This window comes from Necator americanus, chromosome X (genome assembly GCF_031761385.1).
Source record: "Necator americanus strain Aroian chromosome X, whole genome shotgun sequence".
Taxonomy (NCBI): Eukaryota; Metazoa; Nematoda; class Chromadorea; order Rhabditida; family Ancylostomatidae; genus Necator; species Necator americanus.
Genome location: NC_087376.1, coordinates 12961033 through 12982173, shown reverse-complemented (window position 1 = coordinate 12982173; position 21141 = coordinate 12961033). Strand labels below are relative to the sequence as shown.

The window sequence follows — 21141 nt, the reverse complement described above, 5'->3', positions numbered from 1 at the left end:
GTAATGATGTGCATGGTTGCTAACAGCCATACATAACCAAGATAAGAACTAAATCCATAAGAGAGAGGAGTCATAGGAGCAAAGACAAATTGTGAAGAAGACGGAAATCGACGTAACTGACACTTACGGCAGAGAAATTGCTACACCGGAGCTGTATCCATGAATAAGCTCGAATGCCTACCTACATGGGCAGAATTTTGTAACCCAGTAGCCAAGAAGGGAAATTGCAATAATTCGTACAGTCGTTAATGCAAATGGGGTATGTTCTTTACTGTTTCCTGGTCCTCCTGTTTCATTTTCCCAAACAGCTACGCACTCAAAAATAAACTTTCGTACATTGCTATGCACATTCGCTTACTGCTTCTACTGACTATTCTCAGAGATGGTCTGGTTTATTTATTCAAGTTTGACATTCGCGTTCGCTGGGAGATAACTCTACATATTTCCAAACCAATGCTGCTACCCATGGAGAGCTTTGATTCAGTTACCCAGGTTTGTCGTCTTACAGACGGGGAAAGACACATGACATATTCTCTCTACATAAATACTTACACGAATACTTCGATAGCCCGTCCTCAGTGGACTTGCAGGCCCTGGCATCTTTCTCACGCGTTTCATTTCTCGTCATTGTCATCAAGATGATATCTGGTTTCGTGAGTGACGTTGACAAGGTCCTTCAGCTGCATCTAGTTGAGCTTTCAGTTGGCCCATCAGTGCTGCGAAAACATCACCATATCTTGTTGGAGTCTTTTTTTTTTTCAAAGGCGTTTAACATCTCTTGAAATCCATTCTAGGGTTGTTTTAGTCCATCTATCGTCGATTCTTTTCAAAATGTGACACGGCCATTTATTCTTTGGTTATTCCGCATTTTTATATATTCCACTTGATCGCGAAGACGGTACATTGCTTTTAAGTCGGAGTTGCGAAGGCTGACCAGGTCTCATGTGAGCCAGTTGAACTTCAGAAGACATCTCTCAAGGGATCTGGGTAGTGATTAGTTTCTTAGACGTGGAAGCGGTGTCTGCCCACGTCTCCGCTGCGTAACAGAGCGCAAGAAGAACTGTCGAGTCAAACAGATGGGCACGGAGATCTCGCTCTGCCAATTAGTCTGTAGCTTCCCTCACGAGTACGAATGTAGCTCACTCTGCTCGTTTTTCTATTCGATTCTTCTTTCAAGTCGTTCTCCATATTCATAAAACGTTCCAAAATAGACGTATGACGAAATTTGCACGATTTGGGAGCTTTCAAGTTCTACTCCTCCATCATCGAAGGAGTAGATGTTCTTTATAAATTGTGTCTTCTGTCTGTTCGCAATCCTATTCTCTTCCCTGATTTGGTCTGTTTCTTGAGCATCGTCTCAGCTTCATTGCTACTTCTCGAAAAGAGAACGATGTCGTCCGCAAAACGAAGGTCGGAGAGGAGTCTTCCACGATCACGTACGCTTCTTTCTCCTCAAGCAAGTGATTTTATCATCCACTGTAATGCAACAGTGAACAGCTTCGGCGATATAACATGGTTTTGTCGCACCTTCTTTTCAACGGATAAGGTGAGCGGGCAGTGGAAAATGTATCGCAGTGGTGTATCGATTGTAACAATTGGCTAATGTCTTCACACATGACGCATCCACACCTCGACCCCACCAAGCTGACATTATTGCACTCTTTTCAACGCTATCGAAGGATTCCTCATAGTCGACGAAGGTTAAGACAAAAGGAAGGTGGTATTTCCGATAAACCTTTATGAAACTCGACACAGTCAGGATTTGGTCTTTGCAACTGGAACTTTTACGGAATGATGCTTGTTCTTGATGTTGGGCTTCATCCAGCGTCTTAAATATGCGCATGAGGATGATCTTAGTGGACATTTTGTATAACACGCTCAGCAAGGTTATCGCACTGGAGTTCCGAAGGTCCTCTTTTCCTATGAATAAGAACGGTGCGGGAGGTATTCCACTGGCCTGGGATCCTTTTTTCTGAAGATAGGACATCACGTGCATGAAGCGGATGGCCACCAGCCTGAAGAAAGTCCCTTGATATAAAGTCATGTCCTGGGGCTGTGTCAGGTTTCATGCTCTTGATAGCTACTCGTACGCCCGAAAGGAGAATCCGTGGTGGGACTTTGCCAGTAGGAATGACTGGGGTTGACACAGGAGTTGACGAGCAGAAAAGCGTTGAGTAGAACCTCTTTGTAATGATTTCCATCTTACGACGAGAAAAGGTGCGAATCCCGTTTCGTTCAGCAGGAATGTTAGCGGAATATTACACTCCTGCGGTACTCCTGCGGCACTTCTTTAGACTTGTCCATTTTTGCGCTGCTTCCAGAATCTTCTTCTGACCGTATTTTGCATTTCGCAGCGCCTTTCTGCAGCTAGTGTTCTATACTAAACGCTAAATGTGCGATGCATTCGGATCAATCCTCAAATCCTCTTTTTTCTTCGTTGCCGATAACAGATGTTCTTTTCCTATCTTGGGGCATTTTTTTGTCACATTTTCGCACGAAGGAGACAGTAATCAGAATCACTACGGAGGGATGGTACTATCAAGAAGTCAAGTAGACACCACTTTCGCTTGGTGAGTATAACCTTCGTAGAAGTCGCGTCGTGAACGATTCTCATGCTCACCGACGATGATCTTTCTTCATGAAAAAAGAATTCCCTTGAAAGACGGAAGTGGCGGACGACAGCCCGGCGATGCGATTGTTTTTTTATTCGGGTTCCGTAATCAAGCTTTTATGTTCGTGTATTTATCTTCTATGTCCTTTTCTGGTTCGGCATTGTGCTTATGGATTATTGGCGCAGAGGGCGGCGGCGAAGAATGGCTAGATGAGGCAGGATCTCATGAAAATCGACGAAATTGATGACAAGTGGATGGCGAACAAACACCCAATACATTTGATGGGTTAGTCGCGAGGCTACGTGGCACGTCCCCGGGTGGCGGATAGGGGGCTAATCGCGGATCAAAAACAACATTTGCTTGCCCAGAGGCGTGGGTAGATTCAAGGGATGGACTCCTTGTTTCTGCTGTGCCAGGATTGGCTCACAATACTACCGTATCCCGCACATCGGTCCAGCCAAAAGCTTGCGATCAAGTGACTGAGAGGTACAAGGGAGGCGGTTGGGAGTAGCCTCCAACAAATAAGCCCCACATGTCCATTCCGGGAGAACGCAGCGTTCCCCAAAAAGCTCATGGGACTAAAGGCTTGCAACCTGCCCATGGGTTTTCAAATTTTAAGCAAAACACAGTAATAGAAAAGAGTCTCCTGATTCCGGAAGGAAGCCTGATACGGTAGCGCCAAGAAAGACGGGGTTGCAGGAGTCATATAGGCTGCCGAAATGGAAAAGGACTAGGATGATGATCTGTACTTATAACGCACGTACGCTCGCATCGGAAGCGGCCATCGAGGATCTGATGATGCAAACCAGGAAGTTTAAGTACGACGTCATCGGACTGATCGAGACGAGACGACGTCACCATCTCAAAGCCGTATATGAAACTGGAGAAGAACTGTTCTTAGGAAAATGCGAAAGTAGAGGTGTTGGTGGAGTTGGCGTCCTCGTCAGCACAAGTATAGCAGAGAACATCGACCGTTTCGAACAACTTACAATTCGAATCGGACGTCTGCGGATGAGAAGATGTGGACCAACACCAGCTTTGACTATCTTCGTCGCTTACGCTCCAACATCAAGCTACGAAGAAGAAGAAGTCGAAGCTTTCTATATGGAACTGGAGAAGTTCTACAGAGAAGATCATGCCTTCTACAAGGTCATATGTGGGATTTCAACGCCAAATTTCGCGCAAGAAGAACGCCTGAGGAAATTCACATCGGGACTCACGGCCTACAATGGAGTGAACAGCAAGAAGGCTCTCGAGTTCATTATGACGACTAAGACCATCCATGAGAACTCGCAATTCCAGAAGCCCTTCTCCCTGTGCTGGATGTGGGAGTCTCTCGGTGGAGGGTACCGTAATGAAATTGACCATATCATCGCCAGTAAAAGGTTCTGCCCGACGGACATCGCTGTTGTGCCAAAGTTCCATATGTGATCGTACCATCGCCCCCTCCGATGAAGATTTTCTTTCACAAGGAGAGAACAGAAAGCTGCCAAATTCAGAGAGCGAAATCCAACAACTATCATCAACTCGAATCTTTTCGCTACGCTAGTCGGCTCTTGGCAAGATTACACAATTCACAGCATCGACGAGGAATATGACCAGCTCGTTGAGCACCTTTACGACTGTACGAAGAAGACTGAGAGTTTTAAAACCACCAAGAGACGCTTGTCTCTTGAAACTCTTGGGCTGATACGCCAGCGTGGAGCAGCACGAGCCGCAGAGAACCAAGAACTCACGTCCGAGCTCGCAAGGCTTTGCAGAGAAGCGATGAAGGAAGACCTTAAAGAGAGAAGAGCAGAAGTGCTGGATGAAGCTGCAGAGGCGTGAGGGAACACTCGCTATGCCTGTCGAGGCTTCGGCAATCGAAAGAGGAAGATGAGTGCTCGAGTGCTCTCGAAACCCAAATGGAATAACGATTGCATCAAAAAGGGAAATGGAGGAAATCGTCTAGAACTTCTACTCTGATCTCTTCGACAGCCATGTCTACTTGCCTTCTCACCATCTAAGGGAAGACGGACATGTCATTCCAGAAGTTCTCCCGTCCGAAGTACGACATGCTATCATGTCGGTAAGAAATCGTACGGCACCCGATCCTGATAGAATAAGACCCGAACACCTGAACGACCTTCCGCCAGTACTCATCAACACTTTGGCGAGACTCTCAACGCGTTACATGTCGGAATGCAAAGTTTCTAAACAGTGGAAGACAAGCAAGACCGTGTTGTTGTATAAAATGGGGATCTATATGATATCGACAACCATCGCCCAATCTGCTTACTGTCCGCCATCTACAAGCTCTTTACAAGAGTGATCCTTAATAGGATAGAGAAAATCTTGAATAAGGAACAGTCATGTGAGCAAGCAGGGTTTTGAAAAGAATTCAGCACGATTGACCACATCACAATGTTTAGAAACTCATCGAGGTATCGCGAGAGTACAAGATGCTGCTCTGTCCCACCTTCATCGACTTGAAGAAGGCCTTTGACTCAGTTGAGACGGAAGCGGTTATGGAAGCCTTGAACAACTAAGGCGTCTCCACTCAGCACATAAAGGTACTTCGAGAGTTGTACAGTAACTTCACGACCGGAATTTCGCTATTCTACAATATCATCAGCATTGACGTGAAGAGGGGGGTCCGACGGGGTGATACAATTTCACCCAAAATATTCACAGCCACCCTCGAGAACGCAATGCGAAAGTTGGAATGGGACGACATGGGAGTGAAGATTGATGGTGGGCAGCTACACCATTTGCGCTTTGCTGATGACATCGTACTGATGACACATAGCATCAGCCAAGCGGAACGAATTGCTGACCGAATTCGATGAGACATGTGAATGCATCGGTCTTCAGCTGAATCTCCAAAAGACGATGTTCATCCGCAATGGATGGGTCTCGGATGCCCCATTCACGCTCAACGGAACGAACATATCCGAATGCACCAGCTACGTTTGTCTGGGTCGGGAAATAAACATTAAGAACGACCTGACTCCCGAGCTGGGCAGGAGGAGACGAGAGGCTTGGGGAGCGTATAAGAGCATCGACGATGTAGTGAAGAAGGTCAGGAACACTCGGCTCCGTGCTCACCTCTTCAACACCACCGTACTTCCTGCTTTGACCTGCGCTTCAGAAACGTGGGGGTTTCACAAGCAGAAAGAAGTGCGGTGAGCGTCATTGAAGGTGCAACTGAGAGAATGATGCTAGTAGCATCCCGCTTTACGCAAGTGAGGGACGGGATTCGAAGTTCTCTCCTACGTCAGCGATCGAAGATTAAAGACGCCGTCGTGTTTACCAAGGAAAGTAAAATAAGGTGGGCCGGACACCTGATGCGCTTCAACGACAAGAGCCAGAGCCGTGAGTGACTGGGTTCACCGCGATATTAAGCTCACTACAAGAAGACCGCCAACCCGATGGTCAGATTTCTTCCCATGTCAAGACCTATGCGGGTTCTGATCTACGGGGCGGGCCGTGAGGTCCCTATATAAAGCCCTTATGACCCATAGTTGTGGTACGTGGTGGTCTTTTGCGTTACCAAGTCTAGCTAATGAGGTAAGCACTAGCCAATGTGTTGCTGTTTGAGTTTGCCTACCGTTTGGATGCTCCTGTAGGGTGATGAGGCGCTTGAGAGAATAAATCACTAGTGACTTTGAATTTTCCAGGCTCTGACGAAAGCGATAACGCCGAAACGTTAGCTGTAGTTTAATAAAGACGATCAATAACAATCTTGGCTACAGTTCAAGGAAATCAGTTAAAAACTACGATGTTAGGAGTATCCTGTTTCACGCAATTGAAGGACGGAATCCCAAGATATTAAGCGCACTATAGGAAGACCGCCGACCCGATGGTCAGATTTCTTCACTCTTTGAAATTTCCAGCAACATTGACGACGCATACGAAATTATTCTTGGGTCTTTTCTGCGCAGACGCAAAGCGAACTTCTTCCTCAGTATCTGAACGAAATTTTCCACTTCACCTATATATTTCGTGAAAGATTCGGCATCATGAAGCTAGTCGGTGATGCGATACCATAAATACAGTATCCAACGCTTAGAAAAAATGAAGAGAAAGAAAGATTAAGAAAAAAGAATTAGGATTAGTAGTTTTTGCTCACACCAAGTGAATTTTTCCCTAAATGTCATGAATTCCCTTGGCCAATGCTTAGGTTTTGGTGTACTTTAGTAGTTTCACAACACTTTAGGTTTCGGGGCCTCACCTTAACAAAGCATTCGTGGCTTGAAGGCATCACTCCGTGAATCTGGGGTGGTACGGGTTTCAGCCGAGTAATGCCTATACGGGGTCGTAGATTGTGGGGAATTGGGTGATTCCGTCCATCTCCCCCTCTATCATTCTAAACGGACGACTCAGGAACGCTGTTTTTACGACTGCTTCTGTTGCAATGCGCAACCATTGCGCCCCGCCTGCGATTCGTCCGAATGGGTTTTCGACAAATCGCAGGCGGGAAGGCGCAAGGATGGCGCGCTGCAGTAGAGGACGTCGTAAGGAACAGCGTTCCGGGATCGTCCATTTACACTGATACGGGGAGAGATGAACGGAATCACTCTCTTCCCCATAATCTACTACCCCGTATAGGCATTACCCGGGTGAAACCCGTACCACCCCAGATTCGTGGGTTGATGCCTTTAAGCCACGAATGCTTTGTTAAGGTCAGGCCCTGAAACCATGTGTTGTGGAACTACTAGGGTACCCCAAAACCTAACAATTGGCCATGGGGAATCCATGACATTTAGGCAGAAGTTCATGTGGTGTGAACAGAGACTACTAATCCTAATTCTTTTTCTAAATATTTCTTTCTCTTCATTTTTTCTAAGCGTTGGAAACCGCATTTATGATATCACATCGTCGACCTGGTGTCGTTTCATCACATCTCCAGATTCAGAAACCTTTGATTCTATCATTCGTGTAAGCACACCAATCAAACGATGCCTATTGCATCTTCGCTTATATACGGTCCAAAATTCCTCCAATCCTACTTATTTGGAACGGAAAAATTTGTGACTTCAATATTAGACGCATCTTTTGCCGTGGAAGTCTCCACGTCTATAGCACTATTCTAATGGAATTTGAAACATCTTACTGCATCAGAACTAACCCATCTTTTGTCCGAGCTTTTCCTACTATTCCACTTTTGTAACAAAACCGAACTTGCCTCACTGCTTAATCACGCGGCACCACTTTATCTACAAGTTGAACTTTCCTTCGATGTGTAATAATGCAATGTACACGTTCTACTATTTCAGTCTTGTGCTGGTTTTAAGCAACAGCACTACTATATGACCCAGGTGCAACTATCAGACCATGGCAGAACGGTTTTGTTTCTTCAGAGCTTGGTAGGAACAGCTACAAAGGACACTGAGGCAGTCATAACACTGGAAGGAAATTTTGCGCACATTCATACACCAGACATGTATGTGACAGAATGACTCCACTATATACCAGCACTTTAAAAGGTTTAGCAGGTCAATAAAGATTTAAAGTAGGGGCTTTCTCAGCAAATTTCCATCACAACACTTAATTTGTTTGCGCTTCTAACAATGATTTTTTTTTGGGGTTTTTTTGAAAGCACTGTTGGGAGATTTCGCGGTCCTATTCTACGCTTACGGAACTATCATTAACTTGAATCTTTTCGCTATGCTAGTCGGCTCTTGGCAAGATTACACAATTCACAGCATCGGCGAGGAATACGACCGACTCGTTGAACACCTTCATGACTGCACGAAGAAGACTGAAAGTTTTAAAGCCACCAAGAGACGCCTGTCTCTTGAAACTCTTGAGCTGATACGCCAGCGTGGAGCAGCACGAGCTGCATGGAACTAGTAACTCAAATCCTAGCTCGCAAGGGTTTGCAGAGAGGCGACAAAAGAAGACCTTAAAGAGGGAAGAGCAGAAGTGCTGGCTGAAGCTGCACAGGCGGGTAGCATTGTCTACTTCCGTCGAGACCTCGCCAGTCGCAAGAAAAGGAAGAGTGCTCTCCGGAACCCGAAGGGAACAACCAGAAGAGAAGGGGAATGGAGAAAATCATCTACGACTTCTACTCTGATATCTTCGACAGCCGTGTCGACTTGCTTCCTCACCATCTGAGGGAAGACGGACAAGTCATTCCAGAGGTTCTCCCGTCCGACATGCTATCATGTCGGTAAGAAATCGTACGGCACTCGGTCCCGGCAAGATAAGCCCAGAACACTTGAAGAACCTTCCACCAGTACTCATCAACACCTTGGCGAGGCTCTTTACATGTTACCTGTTGGAATGCAAGGTTCCTAAACAGTGGAAGATCACCAAGACCGTGTTACTGTTTAAGAAAGGAGACCCACAAGACATCGGCAACTATCGCCCAATCTGCTTACTGTCTGTCATCTACAAGCTATTCACAAGAGTGATCCTAAACAGGATTGAAAAAGTTTTAGATGAAGGACAGCCATGCGAGCAAACAGGGTTTCTAAAAGTTTTCAGCACGACTGCCCACATTCACACTGTTCCAAAATTCATCTAAGCACCGCGAGAGTACAAAATGCCGCTATGTCACCCTTGTCGACTTGAAGAAGGCCTTTGACTCATTTTAGGCAGAAGCGGTCATGGAGGCTTCGGACAACCAAGGGATCCCTACTCAGTACATAAAGGTACTTCGAGAGTTGTACAGTAACTTCACCACCAGAGTTTCACCATACTACAAGAATATCATTGTTGACTTGAAGAGGGGGGTCCGACAGGGTGATACAATCTCACCCAGAATATTCACAGCCACCCTCGAGAACGCAATGCGAAAGTTGGAATGGGACGACATGGGAATGAAGGTTGATGGTGGGTAGCTACACCATTTGCGCTTTGTTGATGACATCGTATTGATAACATCTAGCCTCAGCCAAGCGGAACGAATGCTGACCGAATTCGACGAGACATGTGGATGTATCGGTCTTCAGCCGAATCTCCAAAATACGATATTTACGCCTAACGAATGCATCACGGGTGTCCCCATTTACGCTCTAACGGAACGAACATATCCGAATGCACCAGCTACGTTTGTCTGGGTCGGGAAATGAACATGAAGAATGACCTGACCCCCAAGCTGGGCAGTAGTAAACGAGCGGCTTGGGGAGTTATAAGAGCATTTTCGATGTAGTGGAGAAAGCCAGGAACACCCTACCCCTTCCTCACCTCTTCAACATCACCGAACATCCTGCTTTCAACTATGCTTCAGAAACCTGGAGACTTCGCAAGCAAGAAGAAAATGCACTCAGCATCATTGAACGCTCAACTGAAAGAGAGATGCTAGCAGTATCCCGTTTCACGCAAGTAAGGGACAGGATTCGAAGTTCTCTCCTACGTCAGCGACCGAAGATTAGAGAAGTCGCCGCGTTTGCCAAGGAAAGTAAAATAAGGTGGGCAGGACACGTGATGTGCTTTAATGACAACAGTTGGACCAGAGCCGTGAGCGACTGGGTTCCCCGCGATACTAAGCGCACTACAGCAAGACCGCCGACCGATGGTCAGATTTCTTCACAAAGTCATTGAAAGAAAAATGCTCTTCATGTCCCACGCGAAAGGAGAAACCACTGGGCGACTCTGGCACGTGATGGGGACAAATGGAAAAAATACTGCCGCCTGGTCGACCAGTTCGAAGATCAACGGGAGTCAAGGTGATCAAGGTGACTAAGCAATCGTGTCACGCCGAGCTTAGCTTTCACCACAGCTCCTCGTCAACCTATTCCGGTCAGGAAATCACCTTGTCAAGCCGGGGCGGGGGGGGGGGGTGGAACTTTGGCGGTGGTTTACTCCTTGCTCATTTTCCAATTCGTAGAGATCGGAATGTCGAATCGAACTCTTCCTTAGCTTGGAAGTCACTAACAGAGGATATACCTCCGCTGTGCATCCCAGTTCGATGACCAGGAACACCTCCACCCAGGTATGTTGCAGTAAACTGCTGTGTAAGTTTCCACACATACATTGGCATATACCATTGTATATGCCAATGTATATGATAACTCTCTTTATCCGTATTTTTGTTTATTTTGTTACTACGACAGTAAAGATGTGGAAAGACAAAAAGAACAGGAAAGTTCCCATCACAATCCAAATTTCCAACTTCCTCTTGCGTTTCCATCGGACTGTTCAAGCGCAACCTCGTGAGCGGTACGCTGTAATAAAGAGTTGGAGAGCAACTATCGAATACAAAAAGTTCAGCATTTCGCACTTAGTTCCGCGTCTTGATAATGTCAAATGTCGGAGTAAGAAAAGCACGCCCTGTTACACACTAGGTTGCTTTGGCGTCTATAGAAGAAGGACGTAACCCATAGTTCCGACTATTATGCTATATAGGGAAGCGCTTAGTGTGTGTCTGCATCTTTGTTGTGTGTCCTGAAAATATTCCATAAAGATGAAAGATGTTACAGGGTTACGAACCAGCGCAACCCGCCGAAGAGGCGAGCGTTCTACCACTGTACTACCACAACCACATATTAGAGAGAGCATATAGACCTTCATTAGTATCTTCACCTCCAATTTCACAAACAAAACTTCTGTTCTACCTAGGTTCAGCACCCCGCTGGTCAAATTTTTCCAGAACTAGAGACTTAGGACCTCTTCTAAAAGATGAAGAGTTTGCTTACACATAGTGTACAGTAGTTTAAAAGTGGATTTAATGGAATTTAAGGAACAAAAAACCTCAGAATCTGTGCACATTGTTAGGTTTGGAAGATCGCGAATAACTTCGTCATAAAGGAACCAAATGAAAAATTTTAGGTATTTTTTCAGAGAAAAAGGTTTGCCCTAACAATCAGCTACATCGCTGTTTTTTTCCACCTGCCTAGTCTTTTTGTAATTTTGAAGGGGCAACGATGGAAAATATGACATTTTTTCCCATTAGTAATTTGGAAAAAGGGAGAGGTTTCAAAAATCGAGTGATGCAGCATCTGATAGAGAAAAGACGTGAAGAGCGAAGCAGTGTGAAAAGCCGCGTTAACATAAGAGTTCGCTGCTTCTGCTGGTCCTATGCTCTTTTGAAACAGTATAGCTCTGTAATGAAAAGAAGTTCTCCAGTCCGCCACACTGTCAATGGAGTGGCTGTCGGTGAAGGAACGCTTCCAATTTGGAGGGATCACTTCAAGGCCTTGGTGAAAGCGCCGTCAGCTCCTGAACTCGAGCTAGACATAGGCGGTTAACAAGGAACCACCGTATAGTTGGGCTTCGTGGTCTATATCCAGAAAACGAAGAATAGAAAATCTGATGGAGACGACGGAGTTAGCGCGGAAATGCTGAAATATTTTCCTCCTTTTAAGATTCGTGATTATCCTGGACAGACTCATTAAACATAGCAAAGAAACAACGCGTGACTAGCAAGCTGGCTTTCGTCCTGGCCGATCTACGTTTGACAAGGTGTTCATCGTTAGGAGAGTGATCTGGCAGGCCAATGCATTTAGCATTTTTGGACATTGAAGCCGCTCTCGACTTCTCAGTGCGCTCCGCGCCGATGGAGGAAAGTTCGCTTGCTTGCTTGATGACATGAATCAACGAACAACTGCTGCAGTCCGAACACCAGCCGGATATACAGCACCGTTTGAAGTGGTAGCTGGAGTAAGACAGAGGGGAGTGTTCACTTTTGCCATCGACGACACTATGCGATAATCTCGAGTGCGCCTACGGTTGTTGTATTTATGTAATGCAGCGTGAAACTTCAACGTGTTGTCAATCTTCTATCGAAGCTGGCTGCAGCCTATGGACTACGTCTACGCCTTGGTAAGTAAGTGCAAACAGATGTGGTTTTCTTCGAGACCTCGAACGGGAATCAGGGTAGACGGACAATTGATCGAACACGTCAATGAGTTATGTTACCTAGGCTGTATGTTGAAGAAAAACGGCAGCTACGAGAAGGATATTCAGCAAAAATGCGCTAAGGTCTCTTCTGCATTCAACTCTCTAACGAAATTATGTATGGATCGGAGACTTGAGAGGCACCGTCTATGGTGATGGAGAGGCTTGATTGCACGGAAAGGAAGTTGCTTGGATGGCTGGTTGGCTACTTTTGGACTTTATCTCTTTTTTTACTTTAGGATATTGCACAATGAAAATGTTTATGGGAAATCTATGTGGTATACCTGCAGATGACACGTGGAAGATATCAATATCTTGCACCGCCATCAAAAGTGGCTAAAGTAAATCGTCTTCGCTTTGGCCATATATTAAGGAGACCGACAGATCGCCCTGTTCAACGAGTTCTGAGGAGTTTGTCGGGTTCGAGCTGAAAGAAACCACCTGGTCGAAAACGGAAGTTGTGGACTGAGGTGGTGAAAAAGGACCTGAGCACACTCAGCGTGGATGGGCAGTTCAGGCGAAACATAAGCTTTTGCAGGATATGGAATAGCGACGAATGGATTGATTCTGTGCAAGCTCTGGCAGAAGATCGAGAAGGTTGGGCAGAGCTGTGTTCAAGGACGGCACACCTCAGCGAAGATGCGGGTAATCGCGTCAAACGATGACATCAACCCGCCGATTAATTCAAATCAAGTCAAAATAACCTCAGCTGACATGTTTTATCTGTGTAGTGAGAATGTGGAAGCTAGTACTATGAACAATTAGGGTCAAACGTGCGTTGAGAGTTTCTCAAGTGAAGGTCGTAAGAGGGGTGCCAGAGCAGGAAAGGGTTGTAAAGCTTCTTAGCAGAGGAGAAGAAATTAAGGAGAAAAAGGATGAAAAGTCGAGGAGAAATAAACTCCTACTAAAGGATGCAAAATGTTAGAAAAACACATGGCGTGGAGTATTCTTAAAAGATTTTGCTGGCAAAATTCCGCACTTTTTGATCCGGGACTAGTTTGGGAAAATAATAAGTAAAGGAAGGACGTCCAAATTAGGACAAATGCGAGGGTCATGAGAAGGAAGGCAAGAAAAAGAGTGTAAATTATACAATGCGTTCTGAACAAAGCCTTGCTGCTTTGCGTTTAAGAGAGTTGTTTCTTTTTTTTTATTTTACCAAGAAAATGGAAAATATTGAGTATGAGAGGAGAAATCAAAGAGTGAGTATCCGGTACTCATAGTTAACCTGCGCTGTTTGAAACTTTGATCTAAAATTCTCGATGGTGCAATGTGATGTGTCACCGTTTTTATTGCGACTGTCAGTGATCAAACTCTGGCAAGAGTGGAATTTTTGCATTTAGCATTTACGAGAGTTAAAGGAGCACGTTTCTCATCCGACAGCCAAAAATTTATTAGTATCACTTGAAAAAGCATCTTCGATGTTGCTACTGAGCGAGAAAAAAAAACATCTACAGGCGCAATTAGGGATAAAATTAGTACAAAGTAGGCTCCACAAGTTTCTGAATTTCGAGAGCTGGCTGCGATTTGTAGGGAGAGATTTCTTCTATATTTCTACAAAGTTTGGTGCTTCTAGCTTTTCTAGTTTTTTTTTTTTGAAACCTAGTTGGGAAAAAGTCTAAATTTTGCCTCAAATTTCTGAGTTTTTCTCAACTAGCTTTTGAGAGAGCCACCCTTGCATGCGTTGATTGCGCTGCGACCCGGTCAGTAGAGCCAGCGGATAATTCCACTGCGCATGCAGCATACTTCCCATATACTTCCTGCAGTACTTTCGGTCCTAAGCAAATTGACCAAAGGTGTATGAACTCCAGAATGCGACGACGAGGGATGCACTCGGTGTGGATGGTGAACATGAGCATGGAGTGGTGTGTAAAATTCAAGAGATGGCTTACTTCTTATCGGATTCAAAACTTGAGGAGCTTTGAGCTAGGCTTTATTTGTTTCCGAAATCTTACTTGTACTCGCCTTTCTTTTCTATTGATATGTTATTCACGCACGCTTCTAAAGATGTTTTTTTTTAGTTTATTTCTTTTCCATTTCTTTATGCTTATGTTAGATTGTTTTATTAATGATATCAATCGTCTTGGCAAGTGCGAAAACTGTCTTACAGACACACAATATTCCTGCAGGCATATCCTGCGGATAGAACGCCGAATGATCCCCAGTCAACGATTGTTTCTAGCCGTATCGATTTTTAAAACATGGACAAATATGAAGTGATATGACTGACTTACTTTGAATTAATCGGCGGGGTGATGTTATCGCCTTACCCGCATTTTCGCCGAGGTGTGCCGTCGTTGAACACAGCTCTGCCCAACCTTCTCGATCTTCTGCGAGAGCTTGCACAGAATCAATCCATTCGTCGCCGTTTCATATACTGCGAAGCTCGCAGCTTGACTTCGCTGATGATGGGGGTCGGCCACAGGTATTTCGTTAAGGAGTTAAATTCTGAAGTGGCCTTAGCGCATTACTTTACTGAATATCTTTCTCGTAGCTGCCGTCGTTCTTCAGCGTACAGCCGAGGTAACAGAACTCATCGACGAGTTCTATCGGTTGTCCGTCCACCCTGATTCCCGTTCGAGGTCTCGAAAAGATCCACATCTGCTTGCATTTATCAGGGAGCAGACTTAGTCCACAGGGTTCAGCTAGCTTCGATACAAGGGTGACAACATGTTAAAGTTTCGTACTGCTTTCCTCGAATATAAGAACATCGTCAGCGTACTCGAGATCGGTCAAGGGACGTCCTGATGGTGCTAGAATGATATAGGCAGGACAATAATCTACTGTTCTTCGTATAATGTCGTCGATGGCGAAATTGAACAGGAAGGGTCCTGCCACTGCTCCTTGCCTTACTCCAGTTACCACCTCAAACAGTGCTGTACATGCGGCTGGTGTTCGAACTGCAGCAGTTGTTCGTTAATTCATGTAATCAAGCAAGCGAACTAACTTTCCTAGTACTCCATCGGCGTGGAGCGTGTTGAGAAGACTGCCTCGGTGAAGTCCAGAAACGCTAATTACATTGGCTTCGAATACCGCTGCCAGATTTTGATCAATCTCCTGACAATGAACACCTGGTCTATCGTAGATCGGCCAGGACGAAAGCCAGCTTCCTCGTCTCGCGTTGTTTCTTCGCGATGTCTAATGAGTCGGTCCACGATCATCCTCTCCAATACCTTGTACATAACACGCAGCAAAGAGATTCCTCGATAATTCCTACGATCCGTGACGGATAACTTCTTGTGGAGGAGGATTTATGATAGCGCGTCTCCACTTGTCAAGTTTGCTTTTGTCTATCCACGTTGAAAATATGATCTTTGTCATCTCACTAATCCCAGACGGAGGAAGATATTTTGGCATTTCTGCGCTAATCCCGTCGTCTCCACCAGATTTTCCATTCTTCATTTTTTGAATACAGACTAGAACCTCCGACTAGGTCGGTGGCTCCTCGTTAACCGCATATGTTGGTCTATGAACGTGCTCGAGTTCAGGAGCTGACGGCGCTAACCAATTCAGCAAGGTCTTGAAGTGTTCCCTCCAAATTGGAAGGGTTGCTTCACCGATAGCTACTCCACTGGCAGTGTTGAGGACAGGAGAACATCTTTTCATTTTGCTGCTATACTGTTTTAGTAGAGCATAGGCTTTCCGCGGGTTCCTGTCCTTCCACACCTTCTCAAACTCCATCGCTCTTGACGTCCACTCGTTGTTGCGGTCCTGTTGCAGTTGACGATGGAGCTTCCTTCTAAGACGCTTTTCCTGGTTGAAGTCACCAGCGTTGCACGCGACACATACAGAATTGTACGTGGATTTTTCTTCTGCAGACGCAAAGGAAAACTTCTTCCGCGGCAATAGAACTGGAAGCGTTTCCCCTGCAGCGTCCTGGATGTTTTTTGTGAAGGAATCCGCATCGCTAAGCTTCTTCCTGGTCCGTACTCCAACATGAATAGACACACGTTGGCGGAATTTTGTTCTGCATTCATCGTCTTTCAAACCTGCCATGTCGATTTTCGGTTGAAGAGGAACTCCTCGGTTTCTCCTCTGGAACCGTATCTTGAAGCTGAGAAGAACTGGACGGTGGTCAGAGTCTAACGCGACGTCCCAAACAGCTCTAGATTTTCGGATAACCGGCTGAGGAATGTTCCTTGCCAGAAGGTAGTCAAGCTGAAGTTTAAGAGTCCTCATCTTCCTCTTGCGCTGCTCTTCAGGCGTGAAAAAGGTTGACCCGTGCCACACGAGCTGATGGCGTCGATGGTTCTTCTTGAACGTTGAAGTGATGATGTGTCCCGTCTGTTCGCATAAGTTGACCAGACGGTCATCGTTGTCTGACGTGGGCTCCGCTGGATAATACCATTTTCCTAGCACATCGGATTGCTGTTCGAGTCCCATCTTCGCGTTAGCGTCGATTCCGACAACGACTTCCTGCTGGCTTGGTATTTTAGACGTCAACGAATTGAGTTCATTATAGAAGACGTCCTTACTGTTGTCCTCAGCGGTTTCCGTAGGTGCGTGAGCACTTACGATCCAAAGTTTACGTCCTCTGCGATCCCGCAGATGTACAAGGGCGCGTGTAGGCGACGTTGAGCCAAATTCCTCCACTAGGTTGTTGTAATCATTCCTCACTGCTATCGCGCAGCCACCTGCTTTGTTCTCATCAGCATCGCCACAGTATATGGTGTAATTTTCGATGTTGATGACGGGCCGATCTCCCATGCGTGTTTCCTGCAGTACAGCAAAAGGCACACCGAGATTCGCAGAAGCGAATTTCTCATTGAGGAGCTTATGTTTTACCATTTCATTTCCTTATAAGCTCTTTTTGTCGGGATATCTATGTAGAAATATTATGCGGGCCTTCGGTGGAAGGAGTGGGCGAAGCTTAAGGATGGCGGGTGCGTGTAAAGAGGGTCCCGGCGGAATTTCGAGCATGCCCCGGTCATGCCTCGTCAGAGCAATTAGCGATGGTGCGTGTCCTAAAGAGATTCACTTTCGTTAGCACCTAAATAGGTGACTCTGCTTACCTACCGCTAATCATACGCTGCGTCACCGGCTAGGATATAATTCACTATCCACTAAATTGTTTTGAAGAATCATACACATTCACTGCAATTTTGTGACGTGAAGTGATCTCAATTTAGTAATCGTACCAGAAGCAAGAGAAATCCTCACGTGAAATATGAGATAAGGATGTATCTAATAGCTTCAAAATACGTGCATAAAAAATTTCGTTAGAAAGAACATTCCAGGTTTCAAAAGTAACGGTAATGAGAATTATCGTTATCCTGTAACTCCCAAGCATTTTTGTAGCCTAATTTATTTCTGGGCAGAGGAACCTTCTGTATCTCTGACTTCTTGGAACTTATAGGAAGAAAAAGAGTTCAAATTTCGTAAGATTTCTAGACTTTCTGAAGGTGATATGAAGACAAACTCACTCCCTTTCTTTATTAGAGCACCATTCAAAATCAAATGTACTTCTATCTAGCACTATTATTCTTTGACTTATTCGGTAATTTCGACAGCTCACACCACTCTTCTTTGCATATTTTCTTGTAACTCCGCAGTTTTCTGCGTCTCTGTGGCTAGAAAAACATCTAAGACGGTTGTCTGCGTCTTCATGAACTACTGGAGCGCGACCTCTTCGAGGTATGCTCGCGTATCCGCCGGCATAACCACTGAGCACGTTATGTCTCGGAGGCATTCGCGGAGAATCCGCCGGGACCCTCTTTACCGTTCCCCAAGGATGGCAGTGCACTTGGACAGGCGTAGCTTCGATCGCTGTTGCAGGCACACTTATCGGAGATCTTCTCAACCAGTTTTTGAAAGAACCATAACACCTACAAAAACCAAAAGTCGCAATTAACAGTTTTCCTCGATGCTCTATCAAAATATGACATCGAATTTTTCAACCGCGCAACCGTCTGTTTGCAACGGGAAAAAGTGCGAAATCTCAGATTTTCGGCAACGAGTCAAAATCTGTATGACTTCAAACAAAGTTCAATAACTCAACTCGTAGTTTATAAGGACGAATTCAGTTTGAAGTATTCTGGAGAGGAAGGTTTTTGGTATCACAATTCATTCTTCGCTTTCCTTCAGATAGCTTTAGTTCTCTCGAAAGCTAAATGAGAAGAAGATGAGAAAATTGCTAAATTTCTCAACTTTTCTCAACTAGCTTTCAAAAAACCAAAGAATCTCTGAAGAGATATTCCAACCTTTTTATAGTGCAAAAAATTCCTCTGCAGAAAGCAGCCACCCCTGTCTTCCTCCGTTTCTTCTGTACTTCGTTATTCATGTTTATCTCAAGCTACTAAAATCCGATCAGTCCAACAGTAATTTCCAATCAGAGCCTGGTTCTAATCGCAAAAATGTCCTCTAGGTAACACCTATATGCGACGAGCAGTGCTCTAAATTCAATTTATATGCTCACATACTTACTGACTTACTTCTAATCTTTGCAGTGAGCTATCAGTGGCGTCTATATTATTTCATATATTTTTATTTTACTTGCGGCACTTTAAATTAATATTCATTATATCACCATTCATTAGTACTTGCTATATTATATTATTTGATTTATTTATCAAACGTCCAATTTGCTTCTTTAATTACATTCATTATAACTAATTTTTTATTGCTACATGAGCGACCATACTAGAAAGAATGAGAAAGAAGTGTTCGTTTTCTGAAGGGTGTTCTATGGAGGGGGACGTTATCAGGAGGGTTTTCCCCACTTACACGCCTGCCCTTGCCAACAAATGGTTGACGATTTTGTCCACAACATACCGATATCTGGAAACAGTACCCCATACACCTTCATAGCGGGTTCGTACCGTTAGGTACCCGCAGCCTCTGCGACAACCTGTCCTTAGGTGAAACGACTGGCAATGGCGATCGTTAATTGCGCTGCGCAGCAGTTAATAGCGTTAGCAGAGCACTGCGCTGCGTTCGCCTTATGCTCCGCCCATTACGTCCATCTTCGGCCCTCATCGTCTGAGGTGCGAAACATGTCTCCCAGGAGCATGCTATCCCCGGTATTGCTTCTGTACGGACTATCGATCGCTTACGTGTGGAGATACATCGAAATATTGCACTCGAAATGTCAGAAATAGAAAGTAATAGTGTTTTATTTGTGTAAAACAAACAAACCGAAATTTTTACAAACTAATGCAGTATTAAATAAATACAATGCATTAAAGCATTAAATGCTCTGTATAAATACAAATATATGTCCATATCTCCTACAAAGTTTTTCCAGTCATAAATCTACGTCTTTCAACGACCAAGTTCTTGTTTTTACACTTTTCGCTTTTATTTTGGAACGTTTTCAGCTTCACTCATTTTTTATGATGTTGTTTTGTTTTTGTACAAATCACCTACTTTTTTGCTTCATTTTTAGCATTTTCATTTTCTACATTGCTGCCATTTTCTTCTTTAAACCTTCCCAGAAGTCAGCTCTATTACGTTGTTGCAATACAAACACGGCACATGACATCTGAGACGTGGTGATGGATGGGCGTGGCTTAGTGGTCACAGCTAACCTAAGATATGCCTGCTCTGGTCTAATGATAGCCTCTTCTGCTGGCACTTATCCGGCTGCAGATAATCGGCTGCGGGTACCTAACGACCCCGTCCCTTTCATAGCAAGTTTCACTCCAGTTCCTCTTCGCATTCCATAAACTCTAAGCGGGAGATCTGTAGCGAAAACGCAAAGATCTGATAAGTAATTGTTGCTGTAAGGCATTGTCCAGTTTCTCAGTCAACTTCAATATTTTACGGAAAGAAAAACTTGATCGCTCAAGGCAGTTTTCCACTTCGTACAGTGCACGACTATGTCGAGCGCGCGACTTTTTAATAGAGGATAGAGTGAGGTAGCTCAATTACCAAAGTTTGAGGTGTATTTGATCTTCCCCTGCAATTCGTACATTAGCAGTCACTGAAGAAGCAATGAAGAAAACATAGGAAGTAATGAATCCAAGGTAGGATCGTGGGCACTCTTAGAAAGGAGAAGCGAATGTAAAACCAATGAATAGGCTGCTGAGGGAGGCGGAGTGTGTACAAGTGTGGCGCTAGAAAGAGGAACAAACTTTTCCCACGCCGTTTTTTAAAGACAATTACTAGGAACTGAACGCGGTCACTCTCATACTTGTAGTCTACACCGCAAAGTCTATATTTGCCCACAGAGGCCCCAACACTGTCAGTTTCGTGATACTCTGTCTTTGAGGCAGCATATCACGAAACTGATTTAGTACGGAAAGTCTAGGAAAACCTTAAGCGGTCAGCTTGCAGATTACGGAAACCAGCGTGGATCCGCTCAACTTCGCTAATCGTCGTGAAAACGGCGTGGAAGACAACTTCCTTCCCTACGAATTAGGTTGAGACGCCCCACGTCGACGAGCGAGTCGTTGAAGATAAATTACCGATCAACGTAGATTAACACTGTTCGCATTATTGGCTAGATCGTAATTGATTCGTAAAATATCTATAAACTGAGAGGCACAGCGAAGAGATATCTGTAGCTGTAGTACTGTTGCGAAGATATGCTCTCTTATACTTTACAGCTGCTACTATTTGCAGATGGATTGCCACCGCCTTGTTTATCTATGCTTATATGTCGGACGATGCTGGTGAACCTTGCGCATACACGAAAATGTGAGTTCAGCAAGTGAACAAGAACCTGTAATGAAGGAGGGAAGTAAAAAAGAAGGACAACAACTCTAAC

General features: G+C 44.8%; 6 protein-coding genes across 9 annotated transcripts; 3 read left to right on the top strand and 3 right to left on the bottom strand.

Annotated features, from left to right (window-relative positions):
• Nucleotides 1-1853: 1853 nt before the first annotated feature.
• On the bottom strand, nt 1854-2201 carry RB195_022792 (uncharacterized protein; the record flags this gene model as incomplete). Its single annotated transcript, XM_064210018.1, has 1 exon — nt 1854-2201. The coding sequence occupies one exon, from the start codon at nt 2199-2201 to the stop codon at nt 1854-1856; it is 348 nt and encodes a 115-aa protein (XP_064065899.1).
• Nucleotides 2202-2821: 620 nt separating this feature from the next.
• Nucleotides 2822-4923, top strand: RB195_022791 (uncharacterized protein; the record flags this gene model as incomplete). Of its 3 annotated transcripts, XM_064210016.1 has the most annotated exons (5): nt 2822-2897; nt 2981-3112; nt 3232-4039; nt 4112-4435; nt 4620-4923. In XM_064210016.1, the coding sequence occupies 5 exons, from the start codon at nt 2822-2824 to the stop codon at nt 4921-4923; spliced, it is 1644 nt and encodes a 547-aa protein (XP_064065896.1). The 3 variants fall into 3 exon arrangements, with proteins under 3 accessions (XP_064065896.1, XP_064065897.1, XP_064065898.1); XM_064210015.1 differs by lacking the exon at nt 4620-4923 and having other exon boundaries at nt 2981-3098; nt 3248-4039; nt 4112-4439; XM_064210017.1 differs by lacking the exons at nt 3232-4039; nt 4112-4435; nt 4620-4923 and having other exon boundaries at nt 2981-3123.
• A 379-nt stretch (nt 4924-5302) lies between these two features.
• RB195_022790 (uncharacterized protein) lies at nt 5303-8447 on the top strand (the record flags this gene model as incomplete). The annotated part of the gene is made up of 3 exons (XM_064210014.1): nt 5303-5345; nt 5407-5776; nt 8300-8447. The coding sequence occupies 3 exons, from the start codon at nt 5303-5305 to the stop codon at nt 8445-8447; spliced, it is 561 nt and encodes a 186-aa protein (XP_064065895.1).
• Nucleotides 8448-8760: 313 nt separating this feature from the next.
• On the top strand, nt 8761-13102 carry RB195_022789 (uncharacterized protein; the record flags this gene model as incomplete). Of its 2 annotated transcripts, XM_064210013.1 has the most annotated exons (5): nt 8761-9006; nt 9194-9435; nt 9487-9648; nt 12292-12366; nt 12976-13102. In XM_064210013.1, the coding sequence occupies 5 exons, from the start codon at nt 8761-8763 to the stop codon at nt 13100-13102; spliced, it is 852 nt and encodes a 283-aa protein (XP_064065893.1). The 2 variants fall into 2 exon arrangements, with proteins under 2 accessions (XP_064065893.1, XP_064065894.1); XM_064210012.1 differs by lacking the exon at nt 8761-9006 and having other exon boundaries at nt 9206-9435.
• Nucleotides 13103-15107: 2005 nt separating this feature from the next.
• RB195_022788 (uncharacterized protein) lies at nt 15108-15616 on the bottom strand (the record flags this gene model as incomplete). Its single annotated transcript, XM_064210011.1, has 2 exons — nt 15108-15299; nt 15506-15616. 2 exons carry the CDS (start codon nt 15614-15616, stop codon nt 15108-15110), a joined length of 303 nt encoding a protein of 100 aa, XP_064065892.1.
• A 247-nt stretch (nt 15617-15863) lies between these two features.
• Nucleotides 15864-17222, bottom strand: RB195_022787 (uncharacterized protein; the record flags this gene model as incomplete). Its single annotated transcript, XM_064210010.1, has 1 exon — nt 15864-17222. One exon carries the CDS (start codon nt 17220-17222, stop codon nt 15864-15866), a length of 1359 nt encoding a protein of 452 aa, XP_064065891.1.
• Nucleotides 17223-21141: the final 3919 nt, after the last annotated feature.